Consider the following 23983-nt stretch of genomic DNA (forward strand, 5'->3'; position numbering starts at 1 on the left):
GAATAAATGAATTATTATCGATATTAAACTTTGTGGTCCAGGGTCACATATTAGATGTATAGAATATAGCAGAATATTAGCATTTATTAAAATATTATTACAACTGAAAACAGGCATGCAGTTTAATATTGTTGAGTAAACAGTGATGCATTTTTAAAAGATTATTTGGGAATAGAAAGTTCAAAAGAACATTATTTATTACAAAAAAAAGTCTGAATAAAGCTACACACTTCTTTAAAAATGAAAATTATATACTAACACCAGAATGGAGGCATAATTCGTGTGTATTTTTTGTATCCCTCCATCATGTAAACGTTGTAGTCCAGCAGCATTTGCTCTTTGCGTGCTGCATCACATACTGTTGTGCTTTTTTGTGGTGTGGGGTTGTGTTTGTGTGTTTTAGAGCAGTGCAATCACTCCTGCCTTGCTCTCAGGTCTACTCAGAGATCATTTCCAGATGTATTTTGGCACAGTCTGCAGGAGAACCCCCACTCCTGCTCTTTACCCTTTATTTTTATCTCCACAGCTTGTTTTCTACCCAGAAGCCCAGAGCCTTTACTTGGGCCTTTAATAAAGAGCTGAGATCATGTTGGTTGTTGTTTTTCTACAGGAAATTGTTAAAGTTAGCTGGAGCAGAGACAGAGGTAATCCAACCTTGCTCTAAAAAAAAAAAAATTGTATATAGGTTACACTGGGACTCACATTACACTTATATCATCAGTGGTTTCTCTATCAAACTGCTGTGTCAGACCTCCATTTGTGTGGGGAATCAAACAAAACAGCCAGTTTGATAAACATGTGCTGCGTTCCTCTGACCGGGAGACAGGCCGGATCTGAACAGTGCTTACATATTCATTCAGGAATTTTCCATTAGCCAACAAATAATAAACTCACGCTGGATCCCCACAGCAAATGGTTCTGTGTCAGGTACAAAGCGGAGTGTCAGCTGATCTGACTCAAACCACTGTGATATAAACTACATCTCAGCCTCTCCATGGAAAGAAACAAGACCCAGAGTAATGCAATGATGAACTCATCATTGGTCTCTGTTATGAATACATTACATTATACAGTAGTGGCCTAAAAGTGATATTCAAACCCTTTATTCAAACATATATACAGTACAGTGCTCAGCATATATGAGTACACCCCTCACAAATCTATTTTTTATTTATATTTTTAATAGGAAGCTATACAATATTATATTTGTGCATATACATTAGATCAGTCTGTACTGAAGCCAAATCTGGTGCTTATCTAACAAAATAACTTATGATAATGGTCCAAAAACAAGTACATCAAAACGTATATGTTATAGAAAAATATTAAATGCAAATTTAAAATAGAGGAAAACTCAAGAGAAGCAAAAAAAATTTAAATTTTGTTGAAATTTTGTAGGTTGTCATTTTATTTCGCAATATTTTGCTTGAATTTTTATTGTATTATCTTTCAGTTTCTAAATATCTTGGTGATTGAAATATTATTTTAATAAATATATCTGTTTAATAAATCTGTTTTGTTTAAAGGCACCAAAATACATTGCCTATATTCACCGAGAAATGGATAAAAATATTCATTTTCAAAATGGGGTGTACTCAATTATGCTGATCACTGTATATACTAATATAGATGCAAAACGTTTGTGAGTGATCAGCATTTCAATTGTTTCATTTCTAAAACATTTATTAGGAAATTTACAGGAAAATGTCTGTTAATCAAATACAAGAGTAGAACAATGAAATATTAATAGCTGATTATACTGTAATCACATGCGAGCTTTCTGTTTTCTATACATTTTTCCTATTGTATAATGAGACTCATTTTCTATCATAAGCTATGGTTTGCTTTTTTGACATTTAAATACTTTAAGCTTTTCCTCTTTCAAATATATCTTGCAGACTAATTTTTTGATGGTTAGCGGGTAATTCGGTTTGTAGTATCATGAAATGTAAGTGTTGGCTAACTTTTATATCAATTTTAATTTACATAGAAATTAAAAAAAAAAATTAAAGTTTCTTTCCTTTTGAAATTCCTCAAAGAATCGTGAGGAAAGTGTTTGCGCCATAGGAATTAATTACATTTAAAAACATATTAAAATGGTAAGCTGTTATTTTAGACTGTGCAAATTATTTCACAATATTGCTGTTTCTACACTGTAAATGCCGCTGTTGTCATTACTGAAGATATTAAGTTAATATAACTTGACATTACTTTACATACCAAGTTTTGGCATCAAAATTTAAACAGGTGAGTTTAACTTGCTCATTACGCAGCAAAAAAACTTTAACTAATATTTTAAGTTCTCCGAACCTAACATTTTACATTCTTTAAACGATTCACCATGTGTCTGTTCAAAATGATTGGTTGCACTTGAAGTTCTGCCTTGACAACTGCGCTAATTGGTCGATATATGTTATATGACACAAGGTGGGCATTTTGCTTGTGATGCTGAATTTTGCTAAAGCACAGCAGAACAGAGGCACTACCTGATCCCATCTGACAAAAGAGAAAAGTTAAATTAGTAAGTAGATATTTAAATGCTTATATATATTTTTCTTAATTGATATACATGCAGGGGTGACATAGTGGCTAGGTCAGTTGGCATTTCTGTGTGGAGTTAGCATGTATTCCTCATGTTGGCGTGGGTTTCTTCCAAGTGCTCCAGTTTCTCCCACAGTCCAAACACATACGCTATACAGTAGGTGAATTGGGTAAGTTAAATTGTTCATAGTGTATGTGTATGTCTTGGTCCTCCAGGTTGGAGGTTGAGCATTGGGCTACCGACCCTTCTCGTAAAAACTAGATGTTGCGAAACACCAACATGGTGCAGCTAAATATCAACTTCAATATAAACAGCCCTGGGAGTAAATAAGTAAAGAATAAAAGCTGAAAGATTTGGAAGTTTAGTCTATTATCCATTTTAAGTTATCTGTACTTAAACATTTAAGTTAATTCAATGAAGAGACCACATTTGGTCAACTCAATTAATTGAGTTGTCGATTCCCCATTACTCAAACAAACTAAGGGAATCACTTTCCTCAAATCATTTGAGTAGTCTCAACTTATTAGGGTTTACAGTGTACCATATGTTTGATCAAATAATCTTAGCCTAGTGAGAGACTTCTGTTATTTAAAAAGGAAAAGTCATAAATCCCTATCTCTTGAATGTGAAAAACCTAAAAATAAATACTGTAACAATTATCCTTGTGTGTCTAGATGTGATCTGCACGCTGCTGCTGAACTAAATCTTACACTCATTTCCAATTATAATCACAGTGCTTGAGATCTCAGGTTCCTCCTCTTGTTGTTTTGCACCTCTGGTCATAATTACCTTTCATCAGTTTTGATGGAATGGAATGATGAATGTTAGTGCATTAGGCCTTCAATCAGGATTTGCACTCTTCCAGCTATTGTGATTGTGTATGTGTGCATGTGTGTGTGGCACAGTGTTTTATATTAAATTATATGCACTGGCTCAGAGAGGATACAAGCCCATACAAAAATATACAGTGTGGTCTAAAATGTCTTATACTATATTGAAAATCTGGAAATAAATAAATGCTAAAAAAATGCTATAAAAACAGGTGTATGCTAAAGCCCAAAATATACTTAGGGTACATTAGAGTACATGAACAGTCTAATGAATAAAGCCTTTCTTCTAAGTCTTCTCTTGTCTTTTAATGTACAGTAGCTGATATCTATTATTCCCTTGTCATCCACTTGTTAACGCTTTGACTCAATGGTTATCACAAAGTAGTGAAATACAATTCAAAGCCAATGTGCACGGTTAAAAAATATTGCGCATGTACAGTAGAATAAGCGGTTTTAAGCCTGGTTTAATTGATTTCTCCATATAAAGAAGCATGTTTTCAATCCTTTATAATGTACTTCCCACGCCTTTCAACAGCTCAGTCATTAAAGTGGCAGTTTAACGCATACTGTACCAGTTATAATTTTGGCTCCCCAACCTGAGTGAACCATGCATACAGTACATAATACTTTTCTGATACTTTTCTGTTCCCTGACTATAAAAACTGTTTTACTGCACGTTTAATCAAATAAATACAACTTTGTGACCATAAACGAAAAAAATACCTAATGACCACAAAAAATAGAAGTACTTTGGACCCCACTTTATAAGAAGTGTGTTTGAGCAATGCATGTTGTCACTTTTACAGGTTCACCCTGTGTAAGAGAGCCTGGCAACAAATGACCCATCAGTCAGATGACCATCTGGCCACTCTCACATTCAGCGTGGAAACTCACACATCCAAACTCCTGTGCAAACTGGCAGAAAAACCCTAAATCCCTACTCTCAGCCTAAAACGTTATGCCAACAGACTGCTGGCTGAGCATCTGAGACATACAGTACAGTAAATCAAATTAGAATCTCTTCAGGAGTTTCAAAGTCATCATCTGATTACATGAATTTTACAGGATATCTTTGATATGTGAGACACGCTTTTAACAGTCCACCTGGAAGCAAAGCTATCATGACAGCAAACCCCTTAATATGGAAGAAGAAAGCTGTTGTATTTACAACTATTATAGCTATTATTAATGATAGACTAAAAGCTAAGTTTTTAAAAATATTTATGGGACAGGCAAAATACATCCAAGAGTTTCACATACTGGTCTGTTGTTACAGAGACATCAATGTTACATTCTCATGCCCCTAAACACTGCACAAACATTTATTGTGTGTCATGTGATGCTTATTTACTATAAAGGAAAAAGAGCTCTGTGAGTTTCCCTGTTTGCAGAAAAACACATTTTTTATTTAAGTTATTTTTAGTGGTTCTAAACTTTTATGAATTTCCTTCTTCTGTTGAACACTAAACAAAATATTTTGAAGAATGTTGGAAAAATCAGACCTTAGCTTTGTTTACATTCACCTATTTATATGAGCATTTTGGGATAGATCAAATAAAGTAATGTTGATTGGAATTACTAAAAAAAATTAAATAAGCAAAAAAGATTTATGTGCACAACTAAGCAGAATAAACATTTTATAAGAAACAATGCACATAAATTATGAGGGAATCACATTTAAAAGAAATTCCAGCATGCACATCAAAAAAGTCAAGTGATTTTGTTTTACTGACTAAATCATGTGATAAAGTAAGCATGATGGAACAGCATTAATGGACAAACCAGTGACATACCCCATTATTAGAAATTATATAAGTATTTCTAAACTACTGTAGCACTAGTACTAGTTTTTTTTTTTTTTCATGTTTCTATTTTTAGAAAATTATTGTGTTCATCAAGGCGGCATTTATTAAATGTAAAAAACAAAATTAAATTGTTAAATATTAATAAACATTTTAAATAACTCTATATTCTTATTTGTTTTCTTATTGTATGCAGTTTCAAATGAAATTATTATTCCAGTCAGTATTGCTTTTATTACTATTACCATTATTATTAATAATAATAATAACAAAGTCCCTTTAAGGCAAATCATTTCACTTGGCGGCCACTTTGAAACACCTCTTGGGCAGTATGCTCGGGCATTTTGTCTCAATGGAGAAACATCAAATTTTCTAAAACTGCTAGCCAAGCTTACAATTAAATTTTCTATTAGGAATCACCAATGAAATAAACAACAACTAGTTTCACTTCTAAACGTTCGAATCACACAAAATCTGCAGAAACTCACGAGTATCGTCAGTCTATAGCGATCAATGATTGACTCCGGTACTAGAAGGCAGGATTTATTTGCCATGTAGCGATCGATGATTGGCTCCTGTACTAGTAGGCAGGGCTTTATTCACCATATTGACCGTTACACTTTTCCCCATTCAAAAAGACACGAGTGACATGTCTTGTGTATTCTATAGTCTTTGATAATAACAATAATAATAATAATAATAATTATATTAGTGTGATTTCTGAAGGATCATGTGACTCTGAGGACTGCAGTTATGAAGCTGAAAATTCATCTTTAAAATCTCTGGAATAAATGATTAAATTAAATGATAAACTACTTTTGAACAGTTATTTGATTGTGCTATAACATTCCACAATTTTACTAATTTTACTGTATCTTTGATTGAATAAATGCAGCCTTGGTGAGCAGGATAAGCTTATTTTAAAACATTTAAAAATCCTACTGAGCCCAAACTTTTGATTGGTAGTGGCTTCTATTATGACCGAAAATTAAACATTTTTCAATTTCTTTAGTGACAATTTTGTTCTTTTTGACTCATTAAATGGAAACGTTGCTTTAATCGCGAATATTTTATGCAATATTATAGTTTTGCTCATTTATCTAATTTGCATCTTTGAATGGAAACATAGTTATTGACATCCATAGTATGAACACTAAAATACTATGAAAGTCAATGGAAGATTTAGAAACAGCTTTAGAACAAGCGGAAGATGAGTAAATAATGAAAGGATTTTCATTTTTGGGCGAATTACTTCTTTAAAGATGATAAGCAATAAGTGGTCAGAAAGCAAAACATGTGGTCTCACATCTTTCTAGTCCCAACACAATCTGACACCATGACTATCAAAACGGAAAAACACTGATCACAGCAATACCTGTGTATGTCCTAGTGTTGTGGATCCCTGTGGAGAGTCCGATTGGAAGCTGTAGGACTGCAGGAGACCTGGATCACAGTCGCCAAGAGCAGGCAGTCCATCTTTCCACTCCTGCACACACAAAACACACATACACAATACTGCTTTAAAACAAGCCGGAACCACAACCTTCGCTGTCTTTCCCAAACATCAATACTAAGGTCAAAATAAAGCTGACCCATAATTCCTCTCTGTGTGAGACTATGATGAGAAGTGTATTGGAGGGTCACTGCGATTAAAGGTCACGCCGGGCAGTTCACTTGGACAAAGGAGAACCACAGGGCTCTAGTGAGCAGTTGGCAGCACGATGTGGTGCAACTCACACTGCGTTATGAAAAACAGAGCAACACCTGTAGTGTGATGTAAACTGATGTTTTCTATGATCGAACAAACAGGATATGAAATCTTGTTGATACTGTGGCTGCGCATGATAATGGTTAATCTGATCATCATGATTAGTTTGCTCAGTAAACAAGATTATTGCAGTTTGAGGAATTCATTTGAAAAATAATCAGTTAATTGATTAGCTAACTAATCAGTTATTATCAATATACTCATAGGCAAAGCAGGGGAGACTACTTAGAAATTGTTGTCTATTTGTAATGAAAATTTACACAATTATAACTATTAATGTAATTACTAGATTACACATTTAATGTAATGTAATCTATCTTTTTGATTAATTTTAAATCACTTTTGTCCAAACTCAGTTATTACATAGATTTGATTTTGTACCATGTTGATCTTAAAAGGATAGTTCACCCAAAAATGAATATTCTGTCATCATTTTGTCAGGATTCTGTTAATTCTTCATACTGTGACACATTTACTCACCCTTCATTTGTTTCAAAGCTTTATGAGTTTCTTTCTTCTGTTAAACATAAAAGAAGATATTTTGAAGAAAGCTGAAAACCTATAACTATTGGCTTCTATAGTATTTGCTTTTCCTATTGTGGAAGTCAATGGGGACAGGCTTACAGATTTACTCAAAATATTGGGCCCTATCATACACCAGGTGCAATAAGGCGCAAAATGTGTTTGCCCCGACGTGTTGCGATATTCAGACCAGCACAACCTTAATTTTCCCATTTTTCACCACGTTGTTTAAATAGCAAATCCATTTGCACCACTTTGTGGACTCATGGGTGTCCTGGTCTAGAAAAGAGGTGTGTTACGGCGCATTGTTGTCGCGTTGCTATTTTGAGGAACTAAAATAGACTGTTCAATTGACCAGTTGAAAGCAGGTCTAAAGTTCAGTGCAGAGCGCATTAGTTGTGCACCTTGCTTACACATTGCTTAAAACATGCAGGATGTATAGCAATACGCAAATATCTTTACAAATAAAAAAGAATTAAAGCATTAAAATATTACAAAAATTAAAACTTTCCACATAATTTTAAAAATCACTGCCTCCATGCTCCATCTCAGGGTTTTTTTCTTTTCAGTTTATTCATGACAACTTGCTTTCGTATAATGTTGTTATTATTAGTAGTATTATTTATTATATGCATATTTATATTTGTTTTATTACAAACAAACTTAGATTTGTCCACCTGTCAGGGTTTAGACCATATGTGGCATAGCATGTGTGTATGGATATAACTCAATTTTTGACCACACTTTGTTATTATTGTTTATTATTCTTTTGCTGGAAAATAGAACTGAATTTAGAAATAGTTTTGAAACTAAATTTGGTGCTTAAGAAACGAAATTAATTATTTAGGCTAATGGATGTCTTAAGTGGAGTGCGTACAACAATGTTTCCTTATCCACGAAAGAGAGAAGGAGAAAGTGAAAGTAAAGCCCAATTGGAGGATTGTGTTTTGTGTTTAACAAAAGAAAGAAACTCATAAAGGTTTGGAATAACTTGAGGGTGAGTAAATTGTGATTACATTTTTGGGTGAGCTATCCTTTTAAATACAAAGAGCAGGACTACATTTTGATTAGTAAGAATTAATTGGATTACTGAATCAAAGTGAATTGCTTTTGGTCAATCTCATGTGATTGACAGGTTGGTCCTCCAACACACCCTTAGAAATGTCATCAGAGAAGAGATGTAATTGTAAGAAGAGAAGATGGCACACAAAAACAAGGACAAAGATAAAATAATGTATAATAAATACTGCAGTGTTGATTGTTCAAAACTTTGCGGTAAAATGAATAAATCAATAGAAGCAATAATTGAGTCCATGATTGAAAAATAATTTAGGATTTTCTGTGAAATGCTATTTGATACTTTATGAAAAATATTGAGTGTTTTTTCGACACATGAAAACATTTTCCTCACCAGCTCTTTGTCTATGCCTGTCAGGATAGTGAACTGCTCCTCTGTTGACTGTGGGCTTCCCAGTTCTTGGCTGCTCCTGGTGGGTGGGGGCGGGGGTTTGCCCTCCAATCTGCGGACCTGCCGCTCCCCTTTGGCACTTCCTGCTGCCCCAGCGCTCAGCTTACGCACTGGATTTGTCAGCCACTTCTTCAGGGTGCTGACAGAGCGACGGGAGCCTGGGGAGTTTGGGGCCGAACTGCCCGAAGCCTGGGGCGGCAGAGAGGCCACCGAGGTGGAGATACTGCCCTCACTGCCAGCGGCTGAGTATGAGTCTGGACAGACAGAGAGAAGGAAGAGGAATTAAGTTGGGAATAACCATCGACAGCACAGGGAAAACAAAATAAATCTGTCTTATATATAAACACACTCTACATAAATACACTATAACACTAAATATGGCCCATAGCTGAGGCACTGTGAAGAATTTTTCCCATCACAGACTTTCTTCAACAACGAGGACTGTTGACTCTGTGGACTTTAACTAAATACAATACACAACCCTTTCACTCTAACTACACTACCTGACAAAATCTTGTCGTCGATCCCAATTATAAGAGCTACAAATAATAACTTGACTTCATTTGATCATTTGGAAAAGTGGCAGAAGGTAGATTTTCCCAATGAATCATTTGTTGAACTGCATCCCAATCATCCCAAATACTGCAGAAGACCTTTTGGAACCCACATGGACCCAAGATTTTCACAGAAAAGATTGGTGAGGGAAAAATTATGGTTTGGGGTTATATTCAGTATGGGGGCATGCGAGAGATCTGCAGAGTGGATGGCAACATCCACAGCCTGAGGTATCAAAACATTTGTGCTGCCCGTTATATTACACACCACACGAGAGGGCAAATTCTTCATCAAGATAGCGCTTCTTCTCATATTTCAGCCTCCACATCAAAGTTCCTGCAAGAAAAAAGGTCAAGGTGCTCCAGAATTGGCCAGCCCAATCACTAGACCTGAACATTATTGAGCATGTCTTTGGTAAGATGGAGGAGACATTGAAGATCAATCCAAAAATCTTGGTGAACTCTGGGAGTCCTGCAAGAACGCTTTCTTTGCCATTCCAGATGACTTTATTAATAAGTTATTTGAGTCCTTGCAGAGATGTATGGATGCAGTCGTTATAGGTCATACACAATATTAATTCTTTTTCCACTGCACCATGACTTTATATTCTATACTGTACATTATTTCTGTTAAGTGACAAGATTTTTGTCTAAGCAAAGTCAGACTTTACTGTCCTAATTGAATAATTAAAGATCAAGGCATGATCATATTTTGTCAGGTAATGTACCCACATTATGACATTTATTTGATTATTTAAAAGAATTTCAAGTAAATGCTTTGTGTTTTCAAACATAATTCATTTATTTAGTGGGAGCGCTGAATTTCAACATCATTACCCTAGTATTCAGTGTCACATTATTCTTCAGAATTCATTCTAATATGATGATTTGCTGCTCTATAATGTTTTCTTTATTTTGATACTATATTGATTGATGAACTTCAGCAACAACAACAAAAAACTGACATGTTCATTTCTTTTAAGACTATAAATAACAAAAAAATAATAAATCCCAAATCAGATATCCAATAGTTAGTAGATATTCAAAATACACTCAATTAAATTAACAAATCTTATGATTCAATGCCAATGATTCAATGACTCACCAATAAAGACTTAGTTCACTCTTGGAAGAATCAGCACTTTTGAACAAATCTCTTGAATCTTCTGGAAGTATCAGAATTTTTTGCAAATCTCTTAAGCAAATTGTTAATTGAGTCGATTGATAAAACTTCAATTGATCATTACTGGTAGGATTAGCATTTCTAAATGAATCTCTTGAGCCAATGACTGAGTGACTCAACCACAGACCTTACCTAACGCATTACTGGATGAATCGTTTTTGAATGAATCTCTTGAACAAACAATTTAGTAATGAATGCACATCTGTGATGACTTCTTGTAACACATAACGATACTAAAAGTCTAAACCAGGGGTGCCCAAACATTTTTTTTATGAAGGGCCAAAACCAAACTTGATTTAGGCTAGTGGGCCGAAGGTAAATATTGTTGCCACGGGTAATTTATTTAATATTGTTTAAAACTGACTAGAAAACATTGCTTTATATTAAGAAAATGGAGTATTTTTTTCATTTTATAATGAACTTACAGTAAAAACAAAACAATCTAATTTATAACAGAATTACATAGTTCCCCTTCATATGGGAACTTCAACGTGTGTCTGTTATTAAACAGACTTTTGGGAGTGCTTTAGACGACCAATCACATCTGAAGATAAGAAAACGGGCCAATGAAATGCCAATTGAATTGGCGGAGCTTAGCTCCACAGCTGAAACTGATGAGCCAATTAGGGCTATATCAGTCGGCTGCTGGGGCCAGCTCATCAGAATTGTTGCTTCAGACCCGATCTGAGACTGAAGAACCCTTCTGCTGAGCTGACTTCCAACATTGAAGAAAGCATTATTCTCACCAGTGCGAGGGAAGACGTTCTAGCGGCGGTCGAGCTGGGTTTCCCGTCCCCTTGGCGTTTCGCTGGTGACCTGAAAGAGCAGTTTGTTAAAAGAGCAGAATTCCCTAAGAGAGCACACGGTCGTGCAGCGCGTCTTTTTAAAGATGTCGTTTCGACCGTGCGTTTCTGGATGCGGTGGTTTCCTCTCCCCGGATGACAGGCACGAGTACTGCGTCACATGCTTGGGGGTCCAACATGTTGATGCGGTGCTCGCGGACAGTTCTTGCCCGCATTGCGATGGCTTGACTGTTGCGCAACTGAGGTCGCGGCGAGCTCTTTTATTAGGGCAAGTCACCCCTGCTGCTCCCCGCCAAGCGGTTAGCACTCGGGCAGGCCTGAGGGTTACAGTGGGGGCTAATCCGTCGCCTTCGGGCCCGCGGACCCCTCGCTCCTCGTCAGTGCGCTCTGTTTCTGCTTCGAGTGTTAGCGCTGGTCCATCCTCTGGGTTGGCCGCGCTCTCATTAGATGACACCGGGGACGTGATGTCCATCGCTGCATCGGAGGGCGGGCTGACATGCTCTGATGAAGATCCGGACCCCCTGCCACCCTCCGGGGTTATCAGTGAGGTTTCGGATCTGGAGTCGGACATGTTAGCCGTGTTATTCCGGGCTGCTTCGGCCGTGGGACTGGAGATGGCTTGTCCCCCAGAACCGGGGCCGGACCGCTTAGATGGGTGTTACGTGGGGGTGAAGAAGGCGAAGCCTTTTAGACCCCCCGTCCCCTTCTTCCCGGAGGTACACAGAGAGCTCACGCAGGCATGGAGGGCACATTTTTCTGCCCGGTCCTCGTGCGCTCCCGCTCTCACCTCCCTCGATGACGGAGCGGCCAGGGGTTATGAGGCGATTCCCCAGGCGGAGCGTGCTCTGTCCGCAGAGCTGCTCCACTCGGAGAGGTCCGCCCTCACTCCCTTCCAAAGCGTGCAGGTTATCTGAGTCTCTCACGGCCAGAGCCTGCACTGCTGCGGGCCAGGCCACCTCCGCTCTGCACGCTATGGCCACCTATCAACGCTACCAAGCCGAGAAGCTGGCCAAGATGCAGGAGGGCGGTTCTCCCCCAGGCTTGCTGCATGAGCTCCGCACGGCAACCGATTATGCTCTCATGACTATTAAATCGGCTGCTCGTGCCCTGGGGAAGACGATGGCCACATTAGTGGTCCAGGAATGCCACCCCTGGCTGAGCTTGGCTATATGAGAGACGTTGACAAAGCTTGCTTTCTTAACGCTCCCGTATCCCAGGCCGGCCTTTTCGGCGACACCGTCGGGGAGTTCACCCAGGAATTCTCCGCGGTGAAAAGCAGTCCAAGGCGAGGGGTGAGGTCATCTATCAGCGGGCTCGAAAAACTGCTCCTCCCGCTGCCCCTTCCGCTGCGGTTGCTCTTCGCCGAGGGCGTCCACCCGCGGCTTCATCTGCTCCGCTTTCGCTGCCCGCTCCGGCCAGGCGGCAATGCCGAGCCTCCCGCGGGACTGCAACGCCCCCGCCCCAGGGCGCCGCTAAGTCCAGTAAACGGACCGCGAAGCGTTCCTGGGACGGGCCATTCGGAAAAGAGGGGACCTGCTCTTTCCTCGGTGGGGGGCCGAGGATTATTAAATCAGTCCACAACGACTTTAAACTCCTCGCTGCCGGCCCCTGGGCTGGCGGCAACCAAATTTCCAAAAGAGCAGTTTCCTCTCTCTCCGGATGCGCGAGCCCGAGTACTGCCAGTCTGGGACGCTCCGCCTTTCAGCTCGCAGCACCGGGACCCTTCGCCTCAGGCCCTCAGAGTGCAGCAGGACGGACTCCTTTCTCTCACTCTGGCCTCACCGCGGGATCCAGGGAGGAAGGTAAGAGAAATTCTCTTATTTTCAGCTCTTCCCCGGGACGCACCGCTTCCCGGGATGAGCACTCCCATCCCGAGCTGCCCCTCCGCTGGCACGTCAGTGATCGCTCCGATGGTGCCATTAGCGCGCGCTCTGCCAGCCTGGTTAGCGCTGCCCAGCGCATCGCGGTGGCTCATACGGACGGTCAGACTCGGCTATGCGATTCAGTTCGCTATTCGCCCTCCCAAGTTCACGGGTGTCCTTTTCACGAGGGTGATCCCCGTGAGCGCCCCTGTCTTGCGAGAGGAGATTGCGGTCCTCCTGGCGAAGGACGCAATCGAGCAGGTCCCTCCAGCCGAGATGGAGTCCGGGTTCTACAGCCCGTATTTCATCGTGCCAAAAAAGAGCGGGGGGTTAAGACCAATCCTAGATCTGCGCAGACTGAACTGTCATTTATACTAAATGCTTTCAGAATGCTTACGCAGAAACGCTTGCTTCAGAGCGTCCGTCCACAAGATTGGTCTGCAGCCATAGACCTGAAGGACGCGTATTTTCATGTCTCTATTCTTCCACGCCACCGCCCTTTTCTCCGGTTTGCGTTCGAAGGACGAGCGTGGCAGTACAAAGTCCTCCCCTTCGGGCTCTCTCTGTCTCCGCGGGTTTTCACCAAGCTCGCGGAGGGTGCTCTGCGCCACTGCGGCTTGCGGGCATCCGCACACTCAACTATCTCGATGACTGGCTCATTCTAGCCTCTTCTCGCGATCAGTTGATTATGCACAGAGTCAAAGTGCTTCGGCACCTCGACCAGTTGGGGTTTCAGGTCAACCGAGAGAAGAGCAAACTTTGCCCTGTGCAGAGGATCTCTTACCTCGGGCTGGAGCTGGATTCGGTTGCTATGGTTGCGCGCCTCTCCGAGGAGCGCGCCAGGCTAATGCTTTCCTGTGTAACGAGCTCCACAGGAAAATAGTGGTCCCACTGAAATGTTTTCAGAGGCTCCTGGGGCATATGGCATCCGCAGCCGCGGTCTCGCCGCTCGGTTTGCTTCATATGAGACCACTTCAGCGTTGGCTTCGCGATCGAGTCCCCAGACGGGCATGGCGCGCGGGTACGCACCGGGTGAACATCACTCTGCTGTGTCTCCGCACCCTCAGCCCCTGGACGGATCTGGCTTTTCTACGGGCCGGAGTGCCCCTAGGGCTAGTATCCAGGCATGTTGTCGTAATGACACATGCCTCCAGCACGGGCTGGGGGGCCGTGTGCAACGAGCATGCAGCCGCGGGTTCGTGGTCCGGACCCCGCCTGCATTGGCATATCAACTGCCTGGAGCTGTTGGCAGTGTATCTGGCTCTCCGCCGCTCTTTTCCGGTGTTGGAGCAGAAAACACATGCTGGTCAGGACGGACAGCATGGCGGCGGTGGCTTATATCAACCATATGGAGGGTATGCGCTCTCGCCGCATGCCTCAGCTCGCTCGCCGTCTGCTCCTTTGGAGTCACACGCGGCTGAAATCACTGTGTGCCATTCACATCCCGGGCGAGCTCAACCGTGCAGCCGATGCGCTCTCACGGCAGCTAGTGTCCCGAGGAGAATGGAGACTCCACCCCGATTCGGTCCAGCTGATATGGGCGCGCTTTGGGGAAGCCCAGATCGATCTGTTGCTTCCACCGAGAACGCACATTGCCAGCTGTTTTATTCCCTGACCGAGGCCCCCCTCGGCACGGATGCACTGGCTCACAGCTGGCCATCGGGCACGCGCAAATATGCGTTTCCCCCAGTGAGCCTAAACGCACAAACTTTGTGCAAAGTCAGGGAGGACGAGGAGCAGGTCTTGTTTGTTGCGCCCCTCTGGCCCAACCGGACCTGGGTTTCGGAGCTCACACTCCTCGCGGCGGCCCCTCCTTGGCGCATTCCCCTAAGGGAGGACCTCCTCTCTCAGGGACGGGGCACCATCTGGCACCCACGCCCAGATCTCTGGAACCTCCACGTGTGGTCCATAGACGGAGCGCGGAGGACTTTGGTGACTTACCGCCCGCGGTACTTAACACCATCACTCAGGCTAGAGCACCCTCTACGAGGCATACCTACGCCCTGAAGTGGAGTCTATTCTCTGAGTGGTGCGCTTCTCCCCGAGAAGACCCCCGAACTTGCCAGATTAGCATTGTGTTATCCTTCCTTCAGGATAAGCTGGAGCGTAGGCTGTCACCCTCCACACTGAAGGTTTACGTGGCGGCATCTCCGCTCATCATGACGCGGTGGATGGCAACACGCTCGGGAAGCATGATCTAATCATCCGATTCCTCAGAGGCGCGCGGCGATTAAATCCATCCCGCCCCCCTCTCATGCCCTCTTGGATCTCTCTTTAGTCCTGGTGGCTGCAGAGAGATCTGTTTTAGCCACTCGATTCTGTATTCTGTCATTATGACAGCTCTGCTGATCGCATTGGCGCCATTCAAGAGAGTTGGGGATCTGGAGGCATTTTCGGTCAGCGAATCGTGCCTTGAATTCGGGCCGGGTTACTCTCACGTTGTCCTGAGACCCCGACCTGGCTATGTGCCCAAGGTTCCTACCACCCCATTTATAGATCAGGTGGTGAACCTGCAAGCGCTGCCTGCGGAGGAGGCAGGCTCAGCCCACTCACTGCTTTGTCCCGTTCGCGCTTTGCGCCTTTACGTGGAACGAACGCAAAATGTAAGATCATGTGAACAGCTCTTTATCTGTTATGGTGGCCGGCAGAAGGGAAGTGCCGTGTCAAAACAGAGGTTGGCCCACTGGTTAGATGATGCCATCGCCCTCGCTTATCAATGCCAGGGCGAGCCGCGCCCTCCTAACGTGAGAGCGCACTCCACTAGAGGTGTCGCTTCCTCATTGGCGTTAGCACGCGGCGCCTCTCTCACAGATATCTGCAGAGCTGCGGGTTGGGCGACACCTAACACATTTGCGAGGTTTTATAACCTCCGAGTGGAGCCGTTTTTTCCCGGTTATTGGGGAATCCCAATCAATCGGGGGAGAATTAAGCTCGGTGTCACAAACGCTTGCTGCGCCAGGCTCCCTAAACCGGAGATGCGTGCGCTTTTTCCTATTCTACTAGTAAGTTTCCCTTCTCAGGCGAACCCTAGAGAATTCCTCCGAGGCCCCCAGCATCGACTCAGCGGAGGAGTCGAGTGCATGGCTCAGTGTGCGGTTGGTATGCCCATTAGGTCTACACGCATATTGAGGATCGGTGCCAGCTATGTGCATCCCCATTTGGTGATGTCATATGCATTATTACCACGGTGTGTTCTCCCTTATTAGGCGGTCCCGTGTCTTCCCTAAACCGCTAACCAGCTTATCATATGTAGCACTCCCCCTCATTAGGGCTAGTCCATATGTCTCCTTACCATCAGGTCTCCCCTTTTAGGGTAGCAGGTGGTCTCCGCTGCGTCCTCCCCCTTCGGGGACTGGCACGCTTTCCCAACGTACTGTCGTATTTCCAAAATCCCTAGTCTATATTAGCTAGGTAAAAGCACACTTACGACCCCCGATTTAAAACTTTTATTCCCATGTAATGGTAATATGTTGGGCCTAGGGGACGTTGGAAGGTTGCGCTCTTGGTGATGTCAGTGCGCTCACGCTTTGGCTTGGCAAACTACACATCAGGGACGCGACAGGCTTAGCTGCTGTGGCGCTTTCCATACAGTCTCCCAAAAGTCTGTTTAATAACAGACACACGTTGAAGTTCCCATATGAAGGGGAACGTCCTGGTTACGTACGTAACCCACGTTCCCCGAATAGGGAACGGAGACGTGTGTCTCCACTGCCACAGCACCTGAGTCTCCAGCTGGGAGCTGAGCGATCGGCTCTTCAGCAGGCAAATTCTGATGAGCTGGCCCCAGCAGCCGACTGATATAGCCCTAATTGGCTCATCAGTTTCAGCTGTGGAGCTAAGCTCCGCCAATTCAATTGGCATTTCATTGGCCCGTTTTCTTATCTTCAGATGTGATTGGTCGTCTAAAGCACTCCCAAAAGTCTGTTTAATAACAGACACACGTCTCCGTTCCCTATTCGGGGAACGTGGGTTACGTACGTAACCAGGACGTTTTTGCCTTGATTTGCTCGCTAATGTCTTCTGAATGTCCATTCGCCCCAACCTTCTACATCATTCTCACTCTCTTTTCAAATGGGATAGTGGGCCAAATCAAAGGTTACAATGGGCTAACTTTGGCCCGTGGGCCGCAATTTGGGCATCTCTGGTGTAAACAATTAAGCTGTCTTTAAACTATACACGATAACTGCTCTCTTTGGCTCAAAAAACAGATCTGAATGTTCACTTTCATCTTTCCAAAATAGAATATTCACTGAGATAAAGATGCTCTAGTGTGTGTGTGTGTGTGTGTGTTTTTGTGCATCCTAAATTGTGCGTATACAACATGTACGCTGTCATCACTGAATGCATGTGAGTGTGTCAGCACATGACCCATGCAGACAGGCCTCGTGCCGCACATCACAGTCAGTGTTAATCACATAAGGGCTACACAGACTGGTTTAGGGCAGACTCTGAGAAGCTCCACTGGTTAGCCAAGCTATCGTGTGACACTGGAGAGCTAAATATAGACCACCGCCCCAAAGTCCAGGCCCAGGCTGAGAGCACGGTGCTGGTGTCAGAGGGACCCTGGGAAAAGAACAGAGGGGGATGTGCACAGGAAACACACTTTAATCCTAGTCCACAGGAAGGTCACCAACTTTTTTTGTTCTCTCTCCACATTGTGCCTCTCGCCCCCACTACTGTCTTCCTGACCCAGAACAGTGGTTGTCTGAGGTTATCAGCGGCAGCAAGGACAGGCTTCGCATGTTTCAGTCTCTCAGTTGTCTAGTCCAGCCCCTGTTTGACCCCTTGATTCAGCCCAACACAGTCTGACAGCACAAACACACACTCACACACACTTTGCACAGAGACACACTGTGTTATGCCCAGTGTGCCCAGCATCAAGCTGCATACATCAAGCTGCATACCTGTTACAAACTAATATTTTTCTAATAGTAATAAAAAGTTAAAATTAAGCTTCATTTCCTTTATAAGTTAATACTATTTTAATCTTATTTGTCATACTCAGTAGTATGTCAGCAGCCAGCTTTAACCTAAACACAAATCACACGTGCATTTTTTTTTCCTAGAAAAGTGACTTGAATTACGGCCTGTTTTCACTGAGTGGTACAGTACGGTTCGCTTTTATGGTCGTTTCCACTGTCAAAAAGTACCAAAAAGTGAACTGTAGCGTACCACTTTTTGGGTACCCTTTCGGAAGGGTACCCAGCACAACAAAAGGGTACCAAAAGGCAGAGCAAGACGTACAGCTGAACTCTATTGGTTTACAGAGATGTCACTAAGTCATGGACAAGCAGGAGAATGAAAACTTTGAAATTTGAAATAACAATTTGAAATAAAATAGTTTTTAACGTTTAAAATAAAAAAAACATATGTACATTTATGTATTTATATATGTATTATTTCATTTTTGCATTAAATGACAAAAAACGAATTACCACTTGTGCGAGGTGTTTGTAATGCATCGTCTATAGAGCAGGACAGTAAATTTGATGGAGTTCTCTCTTCTGCCAGCCGTTATCAGCCTCACACATTTTTTTTCCTTTTTCTGAATGTCTTGATAACACCATAGTGGAGTTTTTCTTTTATTATATCAGCAAATTGGAAGTGCTTCTGACACCTGATCCTTTCAGAAATAGACAAGCGCGAAATGGCCAATTTCTCTCGTAAGTGCCATTCACGCGTGTTGTTCACGTGTAAATCCACCAGAGGCTGCTTTTGAATGACTGACTGACTGACCGACTGACCCACCCTCCTCCTTCCCTAAACCCAACCAACAATGTTTTCAAAACCACCAATTGACCTGCTCACGCACATCCCTAAACCCATCCAACAGTTTTAAAAAGCAATCCAGACAAAAAAAAGCCCTCGTCTGATTTTTACCACGTTTTCAGATTTGACCACATTCTCACCCTGTTATTTACTTGTTTATTTAATTTTTTTGCTTCTGTTTTTGTCTTATCTGCTTTCTAGAACCGTTCTTCGCCAGACTCGAAACCCTTTCGTCGTGGTCAACCCCTCTCTGCATTTCAAGTCTGCCAATGTACATGGTGGGCTAACTGGACAAACTGGTAACAGTGGGAAAGCGTCCATACGGAGGTAAGCGGTCAGCTGGTAAGCATGAAAAAGAACGGCATCATACCGCCATGTATCGTTCATTTTAAAGACAAAATGCAGCCATACATACTTCTGGCTACTTAATTTGTGATCTCCAGAAATGTATATAGGTGCTACGTTTTCAGAATGAGCCTAAGTTTAAAAATATTCTTACGAACAAAAACAACAGAGACTCAAAAAAACGCAATGTTCTTCTGCTTGCAAATGCTCTTCATATGTATATTACAGAGAAAAATAATGGCATAAATACACTCCTGCGTACACTAATCAGAAAAAGCTAGAATAAGCAGCACTTGCCTGCGAGCCTTCAGACATAAGTAACATTTATGATTTAACATCAGCTATTAAAATGGCCTCAGGGTCTCTCAGGCTCCAAACAGAACATGCAGGTTAATGCAGAGGTCCAACTAATTTATTAAGCTAATGTTTCGTGTAGCAGAACTGACCTAGAATTTGTGCTGATACACAGAGAAACATCCCCCATTGAGCTCTAATCCACAAACTTTCCACTTTCGTCGGGGAATAATCAGCGTAATAAGGGAGCTGACCTCAACCCAAAAGGAATTCAGCACAACCTGAAGTGGAGGGATTATAACCCTTATTGCTGGCTAAACAGCAGGGCAAAGCTGCTTTCCTGATGCCAGACTGCTGTCTCCGCACGGGGCACAAAAATGACGAATGGTTTCATTCCACACTCAGTATGGATCCGACAGATTAAGAAAGAGTGGCAGTTATGAAAAGTCAAAACCCAATTCATTACCCCACTTTTTCTTTTTCTTTTTTTTTTTAACCGGGAACATTGATTTCATTGACTTGTGGTTATGTTTGACATGTAACTTAATGTGTTGATTGCTGTTTGATTTACATCTCTGTGAGATTTACTAGCAATTTCTGCTTGAAAACAACAAGTGAAAAGAAAATGAGAATGATTTTTAAATGAAATGTATTTTCTGAATAAGACAACAGTTTGCAGAATCACAATTTGAATTAAAGGAAATGTAAACGCAAAGAATTGAAACTATAACATAAATCTTAATATCTGAAAGATTTGCTTGACTATGGCCAAAATCAAATATTATTATTATTATTATTAATTAATTATTAATTATTATTAATATTATTCCACACAGGTTTCTTCATCTCGTTAATATACACTATGAAGAGCAGATACGCTAATTATTCTCTTTATTCTCTATTTCCACCTGGGGATACTCATCCCGAGACCCTCAGACCACGCAGTGCCACTGACTCGATCCAAGACCAGCGACAAGATGATCCCAAGGTTTCCATATCCTGGACCAGGCCGTATCCTAAGCAGCTACTGTGGTGGTCAAGGAGGAGTGGAGAGCATGAGACTGATTCATGTGACGCTCAAGGGACAGACGAGAATTCGCTGAGGCCTAGCTTCCTGCCTCCTACGCCTTGACTGCAGCTCTGCACAAGACGTTTGGCCAGTGGAGAAATAGTTGTGCCCATTTGAGCCTGGTCTCTATCGAGGTTTTTTTTTTTCTTCACTTTCGTCAATTGGTGAAGTTTTTCCCTTTCCACTGTCGCCACTGGCTTGCATGGTTCGAGATCTGTAGAGCTGCGCATCGATGGATTTGCTCTTCAGTGTTTGAACTCTCAGTAGTGATTATTAAACCACACTGAACTGAGCTAAACTGAACTGAACTTAAACTTTGAAAACTGAACTACACTGTTTCAATTCACAATGATCTTTTATGTAAAGCTGTTTTGACACAATCTTCATTGTAAAAGCGCTATACAAATAAAGGTGAATAGAATTGCATTGAATATTTTTCTTTTCCTTTAGATCTTTTGCACAAAATGTAAAAAACTTATTTGACTTCCACACTCAGTATGGATCTGACAGAATAAGAAAGAGTGGCTCTCATGAAAAGGCAAAACCCATTCATTGCCTCGTTTTTTAGAACAGGGAACTTATAGAACTTATAAACATATTATTTCATTGTTTTGTGTTTATAATTGACATGTAATTTAATGTGTTAATTACTGTCTTTGGAATTCAAATATTATTTTTCTTTTCCTTTTGATCTTTTGAGCAAAATTTAAACACTTATTTAACTCAATATGGATCAGACAGGTTAAGAAAGAGTGGCTGTCATGAAAGGGTGAAACTCATTTATTACCTATAGTTTTTTAGTTTTTTGCTTTTATGTTTGTTTGTTTGTTTGTTTTTTTAAAACAGGTAACTTATAAAACATATTTTTTCATTGTTTTGTGTATATAAATGACATGTAATTTAATGTGTTAGTTACTGTTTTCATAGAATTCTCTGCGAGATTTACTAGAAATTTCTGATTGAAAACAAGGAGTAAACAAATGAGAATGATTTTTAAATTAAATGTATTTTCTGATTAAGTAGACAACAGTTTCCAGAATCACAATTTAAATTGAAGGAAATTGAAATTGAAATATTTTCAGTTTGCTTCCATGAATCTTATTATTGGAAAGATTTGCTTGATTATTGCCAAAATCAAATATTATTTTTCTTTCCTTTGGATCTTTTGCACAAAATGTAAACGTTTCTTTTACTTCCACACTCAGTATAAATCTGATAGATTAAGAAAGAGTGACTGTCATGAAAAGGCAAAACCCATTTATTACCTCATTTTTTGTTTATTTGTTTTTTTTTTTAACAGGGATCTTATAAAACATATTATTTCATTGTTTTGTGTTAATTACTGTCTTTGGAATTCTTTGAGAGATCCACTAGCAATTTCTGCTTGAAAACAGGGAGTAAGAAAATGAGAACGAATTTTAAATTAAATTCATTTTTTATTAAAGTAGACAACAGTTTCCAGAATCACAATTTAAATTGAAGGAAATTGAAATTGAAAGAATTGAAACTTAAATATTTTCAGTTTGCTACCATAAATCTTAATATCTGATAGATTTGCTTGATTGTAGCCAAAATCAAATGAAATTTTTATTTTACTTTGGATCTTTTGCACAAAATGTAACAGACTTCTTTTACTTCCACACTCAGTATGGATCAGACAGATTAAGAAAAAGTGGCTGACATGAAAAGTTAAAACACAATTCATTACCTCGTTTTTCCTAGTATTTCATTGTTTTGTGTTTATATTTGACATGTACTTTAATGTGTTAATTGCTGTTTCTTTGGAATTCTCTGAGAGGTTTACTAGCTAAATTTCTCAGTTAAACTTGCTAAAAACAAGGAATAAATGAGAATGACGTTGAAATTAAATATATTTTCTGAATAAGGTAGACAACAGTTTCCAGAATCGCAATAGTTGATTGAAGGAAATTGAAGGAAAGAAGAAATTATTTTTCTGTCTGCTACTATAAATCTTAAATCTGACAGATTTGCTTGATAATGGCCAAAATCAATTATATTTTTTTCCTTTGGATCTTTTGCACAAAATGTAACAGACTTTCTTTACTTCCACACTCAGTATGGATCTGACATATTAAGAAACAGGGAACTTATAGAACTTATAAAACATATTATTTCATTTTTTTCATTTGACATGTAAATTAATGTGTTAACTGCTGTTTCTATAGAAATCTCTGCAAGATTTACTAGACATTTCTTAAGTAAATAACATTCTAAAGAAAATGAGAATGATTTTTTTAATTAAATTTATTTTCTGAATAAGGTAGACAGTTTCACAGAATCACAATTTTAATTGAAAGAAAATTGAAATTGAAAAAAAAAAGAAATAAATTTTCAGTTTGCTCCCATAAATATTAATATTTGATGATTATGGCCAAAATCAAATATCTTTCTTTTCATTCTGATCTTTTGCATAAAATGTAAAAGACTTCTTTTACTTTTACACTCAGTATAAATCTGACAGATTAAGAAAAAAAGGTTGTCGTGAAAAGGCAAAATCCAATTCATTAACCTGCTTTGTTTTTTTGCTGTTGTTTGGTGTTTTTTTCGAGGGAACTGAATGTTATCAGGAACTAAAGGCGGTTGGGAACCGGCAACCGCTGCTTACCATATCCTCCACAAATCAGCGGCAACACCCACATGAAACAATGTGAAATTCATCAGTAGCTCCCACATGCATGACTATAACCAATGTACTTGTTGTAGAAATATGATGAAATGCAACAGATCACACAAGGTCTTTTTTTATGGTAAAGCACAACTACGGCAATGTTGAAATTGCAGGAAGGGATGCTCTGTTTTTATTGCTGGTAAACAGAGGGGCTGAATTGATTTGAAAGCTGCAAACCTATGCTTAAGTGCTGCTGGTGAGCGCAGAAACATCCTCTTAATACTGCACTGACTGAGTGCTCAACACATTAGAAAGGATTCTTCTTAATAGCTTGATAGCCTCAGCCAAGAGGGAAACTATAGAGATGCAGTATCATTTCAATTTAAGTCTTTGTATGGTGTAATTAAATAGGTCAATCTGTAAGTATTTTTTCACAGAAAATAACACAGAAATATTTTCTTGTAAACTATGGCTGATGTTTATTCATTTCATTACACACTTTATTCAGTTAATGCTTACTTTAAATAATAAAAGGCAACTTTA

At 40.7% G+C, this 23983-nt stretch overlaps 1 protein-coding gene across 2 annotated transcripts in view; it reads right to left on the reverse strand.

Moving 5' to 3' along the window:
- The window catches only part of arhgef25a (Rho guanine nucleotide exchange factor (GEF) 25a), a 145394-nt gene that overhangs the window by 42598 nt on the left and 78813 nt on the right, over positions 1 to 23983 (reverse strand). For both annotated transcript variants that reach the window (XM_056448838.1, XM_056448839.1), the window contains 2 exons: positions 8876 to 9186; positions 6550 to 6660 (listed from right to left, as the gene is read on the reverse strand). In XM_056448838.1, coding sequence (XP_056304813.1) covers positions 6550 to 6660; positions 8876 to 9186 — 422 coding nt within the window. The remainder of the gene's footprint in view (positions 1 to 6549; positions 6661 to 8875; positions 9187 to 23983) is intronic.

The sequence above is a fragment of the Danio aesculapii genome, chromosome 23 (genome assembly GCF_903798145.1).
Source record: "Danio aesculapii chromosome 23, fDanAes4.1, whole genome shotgun sequence".
In the NCBI taxonomy this organism is placed as follows: domain Eukaryota; kingdom Metazoa; phylum Chordata; class Actinopteri; order Cypriniformes; family Danionidae; genus Danio; species Danio aesculapii.